Source organism: Microtus oregoni, unplaced genomic scaffold (assembly GCF_018167655.1).
Source record: "Microtus oregoni isolate MIOR12 unplaced genomic scaffold, Mior012 000012F_ref0000307, whole genome shotgun sequence".
NCBI classification, from domain to species: Eukaryota; Metazoa; Chordata; class Mammalia; order Rodentia; family Cricetidae; genus Microtus; species Microtus oregoni.
In genome coordinates this window covers 41,742,501-41,754,424 of record NW_024543071.1, presented here as the reverse complement: position 1 = coordinate 41,754,424, position 11,924 = coordinate 41,742,501, and the positions used below count along the sequence as shown (strand labels likewise).

The following is an 11,924-nucleotide window of genomic DNA, read 5'->3' as shown; positions in this document are numbered from 1 at the left end:
ACTGTGGCCCAATTGCTGTCTCAGAATTTGGGATCAGAGTCTATTTCACTTTGGAAAGGTACAAAAACTTTTAAGTTATTATTAAAGTACTGAGTTACATTCATAACACTGAACAAGAGATTATAATCTGATTTTTGCCTATCAGATGGATATCGGATGTTCACTAGGAAAAACAGCATCTGCTTGCCTCCCTTTGCCATGCCTACTGCCTCCCTAAGGACCACCACAGTTCAGACGATGTTACCAACATTGCACGCTAGGGCAAACCATATTTTCCTATGTTAAGAAATAGCTTTAGGCCTGGAGAGATGGCTCAGACATTAAAGGGTAGACTCACAACCAAAAATATAAGAAATAGTTTTGATATGATAATTTTCCTTGGGGATCAACTCCATCACACGTAGAGAAGCAGGCCTCTGATCTGCTAACCAAGTGGTTCAGACGGTACTTGGAAACAAACAATAAAAAAGCATTCTGCCCCCGATAAATTTGCCATTGCACATTGAGAGCTGAGTGCAAGCTTGGTGTAGGTGCCCTCCATGGCTTTCAGGACCATCCCACAGATTATGTGATTCTTAGCATAAGATGGTCTGAACGCTCGTCTCACGCCGGCAAGAAGAGAGTTCAATAACGCTATTGTTCCTTTCTCACTGGAAATCTGTATGGAGGGGCTGGGGGAAGCTGGAGACATGGCTCGGTGGTTTTGAACATTGATCTTCCAGAGGTCCTGAGTTCAATTCCCAGCACCCACGTGGTGGCTCATAACCATCTGTAATGAGATCTGGCACTCTCTTTTGGCATGCAGGCATACATGCAGACAGAACACTGTATACACAGTAAGTAAATAAGTCTTTAAAAAAGGAAAATCTGTACAGAATATGATGATATTTTCTGTGCAATTTAAAGGATTCTTTTATTCATTAAAATCTTACCCCAAAGGGCTGGAGAGATGGCTCAGTGTTTAAGAGCACTTGTTCCTCAAGAGGACTGGAGTTCAATTCCCAGTACCCATAAGGTGGCTCCCAGTGGTCTGTAACTCCAGGTCTAGGGATCTAGACATTTTCTTATGGCCTCTGTAGGCCCCAGCTATGCGTAACATACATAAACATGTATGCAGGAAAAATAATACCCATACCCATAAAATAAATTATAAAAAATAAAAATCTTACTCAAACTGGTAGCTGTGAGGACCTTCAAGCAGAGAAGTGGGGTAGACAGAGGGAGGAGTTAGGTAACGGTGGCTGCCCAAGGCTGTCTGTCCCCTTCAGCAGCTGCTGTGCTAACTCTCATTGGAGGGAGCTGAGGTATCAGCTGCAGCTGTCAGGCTCTTTTGAGGATGTGGCGGTCACCATCACCCACCCACACACTGTCTGTACTGGAGTGCTGAAGGAAGGGGCCACCATGCAAGTAAATGGTACTTTTTCTGAGTCACCCTTGGGCTGGGCAGAGCCTGGGAAAGGAAAGCTCCATAGGATCGCAGACCCAGACTTGGCCCCTGGTCCTGGGTAGTGAGCAGGGCAGATATCGAGAGACAGGGATACAGCCTGCCTGCTCAGTTCTCTACCACAGACCTTCTATGTTCAAATTTGTGAGAAGGCTTGGGAAGGAATTCCACCCCATATGCTGCTGGGACTGAAATGACAGCTAAGGAGGCAGCTTTTGTTGTTGTTGTTGTTTCGTTTTGTTTTTTGTTTTTATTTTTTAACAAAGAGGGGCTCTGTGCAAAGGGTGACACTTGGGTTCTTTATGTTGGGGAAGCCAGCATCAGGATCAAGGTTTTTCTTCCTCGAAGTTGCTTTAGACTGCATCTCCAGTTTTGCTCATGGATTATTCTTTGAAGTTCTTACCTCTGCAGAGAATTGGCCTTGAATTCATGCTGTGGGAATTCATGGAGTCCTTGTGTGTAGAAATGTGTTAACACCACTATGCTCTGGCAGTGTCTCATTTTGTTTGTATCTGTCTGTCTGTCCTTCTGTCCATCTGTCCATCCATCCATCCATCCATCCATCCATCCATCCAAATGTTGGTCTGTCCATCCATTTGTCTGTTCATCTATCTATCTATTTATTTATTTATTTTCCCGAATAGAGAGGACACTCTCTGGTAACTTTAGGTTCTTTTTGCCCACCACATCTTATTTTTCTCTGTGAAATACATATTCAAACGCAGCATCAAGACTATAAGGGAGCTAGGCGGTGGTGGCGCATGCCTTTAATCCCAGCACGCGGGAGGCAGAGGCAGGCGGATCTCTGTGAGTTCGAGACCAGCCTGGTCTACAAGAACTAGTTCCAGGACAGGCTCCAAAACCACAGAGAAACCCTGTCTCAAAAAACCAAAAAAAAAAAAAAAAAAAAAAAACCAAAAAAAAAAAAAGACTATAAGGGAGCTGGGCTGTGGTGCCACGTGCCTTTAATCCCAGCACTGAGGAGGCAGAAGCAGGCAGATCACTGAGTTCGAGACCATCCTAGTCTACAGAGTGAGTTCCAGGACAGCCAGGACTACACAGAGAAACCCTCGCTCAAACAAACAAACAAACAAACAAACAAAACATTGTACATTTAAGGGACAGACAGATTTCTGTAAATTCAAGGCCAGCCTGGTCTACAGAATGAATTCCAAGACAGCCAGAGCTATACAAAGAAACCCCGTGTAGAAAAATAAAACAAGGGGGGTTGGAGAGATGGCTTAGAGGTTAAGAGTACTATCTGCCCTTCCAGAGATCCTGAGTTCAATTCCCAGCAACCACAGGGTGGCTCACAACCATCTGTAATGAGATCTGGTGCCCTCTTCTGGTCTGGTGGCATACATACAGGCAGAACACTATATACATAAATAAATAAATAAATCTTAAAAAAAGAAACAAAACCAAATCAAAACAACAATAGGGTGGTTGGCTTAGCTCAGCTCCCAGAGTGCTGGTCTAGTATGTACAAACCCCTGGATTTGACCACCAGCGCTTAGTAGGAAAAAGCCACAGGATCAGGAATAGGTAAGTCACTCTTGGATATGCATTTAGTTTGAAGACAACCAAGACTACATGAGACTCTGTCAAAAAACAAACAACAAAAATATTCCCAGACAAATCCAATATTGCCCATTTAGGGAGGCAGAGAGTGAGGGTTGTACTTACCAAAGACCCAGTTCTACTTGCTTGCCAACCTTCTTCAGAACAGAATCCATCAAGGTGGTACCTCGCCTGGCGGAGGTAGTCTAATTCCCTAGCTTTGATTTTCCACTCGCCTTTCTAAAGGCTAATGGCGGTGAAACTGTCTTTTAAAGAGTAGTAGTCTGCCACCTTGTGGATAAATGAAGAATGGAATGCCTGGGATTTCGTAAATAAGAATTTCAAACCGTCTCCACTTCGCGGCTCCTTTCCCCTCCCCACGCCCCCACGCCCCCACGCACAACCAACCATCTGGGAAAAATAATCAGACGAAGAAGCAAACACAAAGAACAGTGTGTGCCCCACCCCTTCAGTGCTCAGGTGAGAATTGGGGTAGTCACCCCACCCCGGATTTGAAGTATACCCCACTGAAGCACCAGGGTGAAGAAATGGAGGGGTTTCGGACTTCTTTACATTGGACTTTAAGTCAGGACAGATGTCACCTTCAGGCCCTGCTTGACACTAGGACCTCCCAGAGGGACGACTGATGTTCTGTGAGGGAGTATAAACTTTGGTTTATAGCCCAGACCGGCAGATTACACAATTATTCATTAGTGCTCTTGACATTCAGCCTCTTGCGCATGACAGGTGTATTTAACGACCGTAAACATCTCACTACAGATTTAGTTGGCCAGAGACAGGGAACTATTAGCTTCCCAGCATGGGAGACAAGGCCATTGCCAAAGGGTCCCTATATGCCATAGTCTCCATGGTCTTCTGGGCTAGCAGGTCCTAGGATCTCAGTTTTAGCTTCTTTTTGGACAATAATAGTCTCAGATTAGAGATTAGATTTTTTTTGAAAAATTCCATCTGGCCTGACGTGGTAGTTTACACCTTTAGTCCCAGCACTTGGGAGCAGAGAGTGGCCAACATTTGTGAGTTCAAGGCCACCCAGTAACAAATCCCAGGCCAGCCAGTGAGACCCCCCCCCCCCCCCCAGACAGGGTTTCTTTGTGGAGGGTCCTGGCTGTCCTGGAACTAGCTCTGTAGACCAGGCTGGCCTTGAACTCACAGAGATCCACCTGCTTTTGCCTTCCAAGTGTTGGGATTAAAAGTGTGCTCCACCACAGCCTGAAGAGACCACATCTTAAAAAAAAGAATTAGAAAATGAATCTGTGTGATTCAAGAAGTCGCAATACAGCTGACCCAAATTTCATTAAAATGTGCTATGAACGTAATTTTCACAGCTGTCTCGGTCACAGTTCACCATAACCAAGGCGGCCTTTATGGAAGAAAGCGTTTTATTAGTCGCTTGCTTTCAGTTTCAGGGGTTTAGGGTGTCATTGCTGGGGAATGGCAGGAACATGACCGCACCCACAGAACTGCCGCAGTAGCCAAGGGCTTCATCCTGACCCGCAGTGGCAGAGACCCTGGACCTGGCTGGCACGGGCTTTTGAAACTTCAAAGTCTACTCCTAGTGACACACTTCCTCCCTAATCTCTCTAATCCTATCAAAAAATTCCACTCCCTGGTGACTAAGCATTCAGATATATAGGCCTGGGTTGGAGAGATAACTCAGAGGTTAAAAGCATTGACTGCTCTTCCAGAGGACATGGATTCAACTCCACACGGCAGCTAACAACTGTCTGTAACTTCAGTTCCAGGGGACCCAACTCCAGTGCAATAAGATGAAAATAAATTAGTAAAAAAGCAAAAAATACATAAAATAAGTAAAAGAGGATTTCACGGGATGAGAAAGCTCATGCATATATATTTATATGTCTGTGGGGACCACTCTTATTAATATATTAAATATATGTATGCCTATGGGGGCCATTCTTATTCAAACTACCACAATACTAACATATATATATATTTCCTGAGCAATGAACTAAATTTAGATTCCTAGTGTTTGCTGAGGGAAATCAGAATAGGTAGCCATACTTCTTTGACATAAAAACTATTTGAGATGGGCTAGAGCCCACCTAGGAGTTAGGAGCAGGTACTGCTTTTCAGAGCACCTGACCTGGGTTCCCAGAACCTTTTATCAGCTCACAGCTGTCTGTAACTCCAGCTTCAGCGGATCTGATGCTTCTGACACCCACAGGCACCATCAAGAATGTGGAACTGGGCTTTTTGGTGCCCTCCTTTTGTTCAGAGAGCCTCTGAGTGGGTGTGGTTTGGAGAGACAGGAATGGGACTCTGGATCATGCAAGGGCGAGCTGGAGGTCCTAGCTGAACACATACATCTACGCATGCACAGACATACACATGCACACTATTAAAAAAAATGAATTCTTTAAAAAAAAACCACCTGAGCTAAGAGCAAACTTTCTCTGCCTTCCTGTCAAGGACCTGCCTCAACAAAAACACTTCTTACCAGGGTAGGGGTGTGGGAACTGAAGAAATATAAGTAACGAATATGAAGACACATAAAAATAATGAGACAGAAAACATAGAAAATATCGGGAGGGCTTTCCAGTCTGAAATATTGAAATTCACCCGGCGTTTCTTTTTCCACAGCTTTTATGCCCGATGTAAACAGGGGGAGAAAGTAACAAAAGACTCTATTAACATGATACCAAAGGATAACTCACAGTCAGTGGCCATTACCACTCTGAGACGTCAAATCCTTAGCATTCTGTCCTCCAGGTAGCTACAGTGCTCTAAGTCACTTATGCCAAAGACCGCCCTTCCCTAGGTGACCTCATAGTAACAACAGAAGGAGCAGAAGTACATTTGCCTATGCTGACCACCTGTCAGGGTGGCACCGAGCTATCTTAACTTCAAAAGAGCTAGGCAACCACCTCCTGAGTTAGAAGGTACAACTATGCCTGTTAGTCTGCAAAATTCTCTGTCAGACAAGGTGGAAATGGGCCTGCATTTTTCGGTATCAAGAAGCAGGGCATAGAATACAATGACAAATGCGCCCTCTGTAGGACCCAGCCATGACAGGCTCAACAGAGACCACTCAGGCACCACCATCCAAGGGGAAAGTGCATATGAAGAAGAACAAATTCCATTTTGAGAGAGTACTCCGTTTTAGACAAGGCTTAACTAAGGAGGGTAAATGCAGCCCCAGTGAAGTCATAAACATTCCCAAGAGACTGTGCCTGCCCTGGTCAAAGTGACCCCACCAGGGTGTCCAAACAACATCTGCTTGCTTCCAACGTCCGTGTGGGTATCTGATCTACTGTTGTTTTAAAATTCTTGTCTGCTGACATTCACTGTTTTAAAATTCCCCTATACTCCAACCAGCGAATTCAAAGGTTGTATACCTGTACCCTATCCCAAAATACCAAGGCTGGTGACACCCTGATTGAGGTTTTTTCATTTAAAAACCCCTTTATCCTGAGAGTTTGGGGCTGTTTTCCCCTACTTGGTGTGTCGGTGTGTTGGAGTACAGTTGAGCCAGCTTGTATTCAATAAATCCCAGTGTGTTCGCATTCGATACTGGCTCTGTGGTGGTCTTGTTTGGGGGTTCTGTATGACATGGGCACAACACCTAATGTTCCAAAGGAAATACCTAATGTTCCAACCATTGTAGATAGGATCACCTGATATCTCTTAGCCCAACACACTCACCAGGATACCCCTAGACAAATGCCAGTCAATTAGAAGCCCTGTACCTCAAAAATCCCTCCCTGCAACCTCTGCTATGATAAAAATCCCACCCTAACTTGGCTCAAGGCTCTCTGATTGTGCCAATGTGTTGGACACATAGAAAATCTGAGTTCAAACTTGAATAAGAATAAAGGCTCTTTGCTTTTACATATGAAACTCGGTCTCCTTATTGGTTTTTGGGGACTCTGCCATCTGGGCATAACACCCTCCTCCTCTCTCTTCCTGGAAGTTCATCTCTGAACTTCCAAACATGGACCCAGAGGAAGCTTTGGGAACTGACTTTACCAATAGGCCCGAATATCGTTAGTCTGCATCCCCAGGACTCCCCACCTTAGAGACACTAAACCCTTTTCCTGGCCTGGCGCTGCACACTTCCCGTCTCAGCACCCCTATGAGGAAGAGGCAAGGAGCTGGAGTTTGAGAATAGCCTGAGCTCAGGTTATTCTGGGTTAACAAGCAGGTTAAAAGCTTGTCTCGGATGGCAAAAAAGACAACAAATCCTCAAAAGTCCTCTCCTTTGCCCTGTCCTTTTCCTAGACAGTTACTTTTGTCTAGTGAAGATCTGCATAAGGTGACCATCTGAGCCACCTCTCTGGAAATGGTCTCTTCCTTGGGATCCCCTCGTGCACGAAGGGCATTTATACCAGTAAGCCTCCAGTAGTTTTGGTTTTACTGATTTTTCTTTTGTTGCTGGAGTCCATTCCAAATAAGAACTCAGAGGGTTGAACAAAAATTTATCATCCATTCCCCACCCCTACACAGCTTTCATGTTAATGTGTTTTCACTGACTCAATGTGCATTGCCAAAATACACTGTGTAACTTTGAACCACAAAGTCTATTTATATAATACAATAAAATACGTTGTGTTATTCATACTTGGACTTCTCGGAGGATTTTATATATCTACTGTCAGAGGCAGAATTTTATGTCTGCTCTCAAAGGCTAGCCTGCAGCTTGAGATTTGTCCATCACAGCCTCCTAGGTTCTCGGAGTACAGCCACATGCCACCACATCTGGCCTAGCTGATAGACTTCATAGAAAAAGTAGGTTTAGTTTTATAAACCGCCAGGAGCCTTTGGAATCGGCAGCTCCATTTTGTATTGTCATCCGTGCTGGGTGAGAGAACTTGCCCTTCACATCCTAGTAGTTGGAGATTAGCCCTTTGGATGGGTGTGTAGTGCTGTCTCCTTTTCATTTATTTATTTGTTTGTTTTTGGGACAAGGTCTCGCCATGATAAACCATTCTTTAGATTGATTTTAAGCAGTTCATTGACAGTAGACTATCTTTCCCTTCACTACGTCCCGTTATGCCCACATCCTGTGATCCCAAGAGACCACCAGAAGTCCAGGTTTGCATGCAAAAGCAAAGAGCCTTTATTGCAAACTTAAGCTTGAGCTCTCTGTCCATTCGACACGGCAGTTGGATCAGGGAGAGCATGGAGCTCAGCTACAGCAGGGTTTTTAAGGATCAAGGAATGAAGGTGGGGGAAAGGGTAGGAGAATTCCAGATTCAGATGGGAAACTCCTGATTGGATAGGAGCGAGGTAACAGAGGTCTTGCCAACAAGAATTGGAACTGGCGTTGCTGTAAGGAAATTGGCAACCTATATACACATTAGGTAAGCTATTCTTAATGTTCTAGAGCATCTAGTACTTGTTTCAATTATGCTTGGTTGCCCACAGAGTACAGGCTGTGGCTTTTCCTGGTTATTGTAATGGTGAGGTTATTGTAATGGTTCTAGTATTGTTAGTCTGTAGCCTGTCATGGCTGCACTGATGTTAAGTTAGGCCTCTTCACTTCCCAGTTTACTGTCACTGTGGCCTTTTTCCTGAAGACATAACTCAGTCAGAAGAGGGTCTTCTTCTCTGCAGGCAGAGGCTGGCCGGGTGCTGTAAGCCCAATTCAGAAGGGGAAATAGGAATATTTTGAATATATTCATGTTTAAAAGCACTAAACTTGACAAGCACATTCTCTCTCCAAACTCTAGGTTTGCACAAGAAATGGTAATCAAGGAGGCTCAGTGATGTATCTCTTGACCAAATGCATTGAAACACTATTAATGAGTGTGAAAAACAATAGATCACATGGCCTACACATCTGAGTATCTGCAAGCATCCCCTCCCCATTTTGAAGTGACATTAATGGATTTGGATTTGGTTACTACCTAAAGCTTTGAGCAGACATAGAAACCTGCAGGGTAACTTTACTCTTGAGTAAAAGGGAGGGGCTATGGAGATGCGATGGAAAAGCATCAGCATTTTCTCTTCCATACCTGCATTAGTATACAGTAAGTCTCCATAGGAACACACGTCCAGAGCAACTTGAAAATGGACCTTGCTGGGTGTGGTGGCACAGACCATTAATCTCAGCACTTGGGGAGTAGAGGCAGGCAGATCTCTGTGAGTTAAAGACCAGTTTGGTCTAAACAGCAACAAGTTCAGGTCGGTCAGGGCTACCCAGGCAAAACCTTACCTCAAAAAGGAAAGAGGTAGCCAGACGGTGGTGGCGCACACCTTTAATCCCAGTACTCGAGAGGTAGAGGCAGGGGCAGGCAGATCTCCGTGAGTTCGAGGCCAGTCTGGTTTACAAGAGCTAGTTCCAGGACAGGCTTAAAAGCCACAGAGAAACCTTGCCTCAAGAAAAGAAAAGAAAAGAAAAGAAAAGAAAAGAAAAGGAAAAAGAAAGGAGGGGGAGGGGTGGGAACGGAGGACTTGACAGTTTCCTCTTAGAAATTCTCCCAGCTTCTTTATAAATTGGGGTGAATGCTTTCTCCAACGATGACGTAATGATTAGATGAGATACTATGATACATACTTGGCATTATCTAATTCCTCACCCCCACACCCTACAAAGCAGGGTTTCTCTGTAGCCCCGGCTGCCCAGGGACTTTGTAGACCAGGCTATCCTTGAACTCAGAGATTTACCTGCTTCAGCTTCCAGAGTGCTGTGACTAAAGGCGTGCCCGCCCCCACACCCTGACTATTTAAAAACCGTCTACCTTAAACCGGGGGTGGGGTGGCACGCCTTCAATCCCAGCACTCGGGAGGTTAAGCAATTTGTTAAGCAATTTTCATAAATCAGCTATTCTCGGTCGCAGAGTCTGCATTCAAATTCTGGTTTATCTAGGGCTGCAGTGATAAACTCATGGCCAGTCTTTTAAACTTTTCTGACGTCTTCTGTTAGGGTTTGCGGTGTCAGCTTCCCCTGCAGCCTGGGATTTCCCTAGCACTTTGCAGTGCTCTTTGATCTTTCTATAAACACTTATTTTAGGCTGGTCCCAAGGTAGTGCGGTATCTCAACTGATTGCTCACCACCAGTTATAAATACTTGTTTCTCGTTAGCATACCAGCGTCAAGGAAACGAAACTTTACTAAAAAAGTTCCCTTTGTACCAATATAGAGAAAACATTCTTAACATCAGAGAAACATTCTCAGAGTTACAAACAAGTAAGGGAAAAGAAGCGGCTGCCAAGACGGGAGAATTTTATACAAAATTGTGGAGGAAAATAGAACAACTGAAACTCTTTTGTGAGCAACGATCTCACCTTAGCCCAGTCTAAAAAAGGTGAAAAGGAGACAATTAGAGGCTGGACCACGGGTGAGCGCAAGGCCGCAACAGCAAGAGCCCGACCGCAACCGCAGGGGTTGGACCAGGCACGAAGTGGGCGGGGGGAGGGAGCTGCGACTGGGGCGGGGCCACAGTGTTCGCTGGGCGGGGCCTTAGTCACGGGCTGGACGGTGAACAACAGCCGCAACGACGCGGGGCGGGGCGGGGCGGGGCGGGGCGGGGCGGGGCGAGAACTCTGGGCGAGGCCGCAACGGCAGAGGCGGGGCTATCGCGGGATTGCTACGGAAGCTGAACAGGTTCGTCACGGTTGTCGCAGTTCCGGCGGAGCGTCCGCTGAGTTCTAGCGGCGGAGGCTGCTCTGCCGACAGGTACCGGTAGCGGTGGCTGTCCCGCTCCGCCAGCCCAGCTTCTGCAGGATCCCCGGCTGGCCCGGGCCCAGGCGCCGCACTCACGGCGGCTCCGCCGCAGCCGCGGAGCGAGGAGCAGCCCGCGTCCCCCGAGGTTGGCGTCATGAGGAGCCTGCCGTTCTTCTGCCGCGGCCAGGTGGTGCATGGCTTCGGCCGCGGCTCCAAGCAGCTAGGCATCCCCACAGGTGAGCGCGTCGTGGGGCCGTGGAGCCATGGGTCGTGGGGCAGGGGACCCGGGTAGCCGTGCTCCGCTAACGCCGAGCTGCGGAGCCCAGTCCGGGAAGATACTGCAGGTTGATTGGCCGAACTCTCAAACTGTTGAAAGTTCTGTTCTTCAGATGTTACGGTGTAGTGATCAATGACAACACGGGTAGTTCTGTGAGAGCCTACGTTTATTTGGTCTGACTACATAAGTTTTAATAGGTAAGACTTAACTGCCCGTCCTTAAAAATGATATCCGGACTGCTTCTTGACCCATTGAATCAGTCTTTCAGTTTGAGGTTTTGGTTTCTGTATTTTGAAAATAATAATCTTCTTATTATGAGTCACTACTTAGCCTACTAGGAGCGTTACGAGGAAAGCGCTGGGACTTTGTTTTAATTCTAACAGAAAGGGTCTCGCTCCGTTTCCCAGCTGCCACCTACTCCTGAGCTCGGGAGATCTCTCATGGCCTCCTGAGTGACTAGAGATAAGGGCAATCTCCGATGAACCTCCCCGTTTATTTTATGTGTTTCTTTGCACTTGTACATTCCCGTCTGGCTTTTCTGAGATTTTCATACGCTTGCCTTGCGACTCATTCTTAATCTTGCGCCCCAAGAGGGGAAATCCAAGCCAGAATATATAGGGTTGGATTGGAAGTCTTAGAAAAGATCCTGGAAGTCGGAGTGTAACGATTCAGGCTAACCTTTTAATGTGATTTTAATCAGTATTTAATATGAAACTTATTATACTGAGTATCTGTTTACTTCTATTTAGCCAATTTTCCGGAACAAGTAGTAGACAGTCTTCCGGCTGATATATCCACTGGCATTTATTACGGTTGGGCCAGTGTCGGGAGTGGAACCGTCCATAAAATGGTGGTGAGCATAGGATGGAACCCATACTACAAGAACGTGAAAAAGTCCATGGTAAGAGGCACATTTTGCTCTATTAAATGCATACAGAACTCCTCAGCATACTTAAAGGGTTTCAGAGGAAAAAGCATCAGGCGTGGTAGTGTACT

At 45.9% G+C, this 11,924-nt stretch overlaps 1 protein-coding gene across 1 annotated transcript in view; it reads left to right on the top strand.

The window, feature by feature from the left end:
- The first annotated feature begins 10,562 nt into the window (after positions 1-10,562).
- Positions 10,563-11,924, top strand: part of Rfk (riboflavin kinase) — an 8,091-nt gene continuing 6,729 nt past the window's right edge. The window contains exons 1-2 of the mRNA XM_041662200.1: positions 10,563-10,887; positions 11,678-11,829. Of these exons, the coding sequence (XP_041518134.1) occupies positions 10,806-10,887; positions 11,678-11,829 (234 nt within the window). The 5' untranslated portion in view covers positions 10,563-10,805. The remainder of the gene's footprint in view (positions 10,888-11,677; positions 11,830-11,924) is intronic.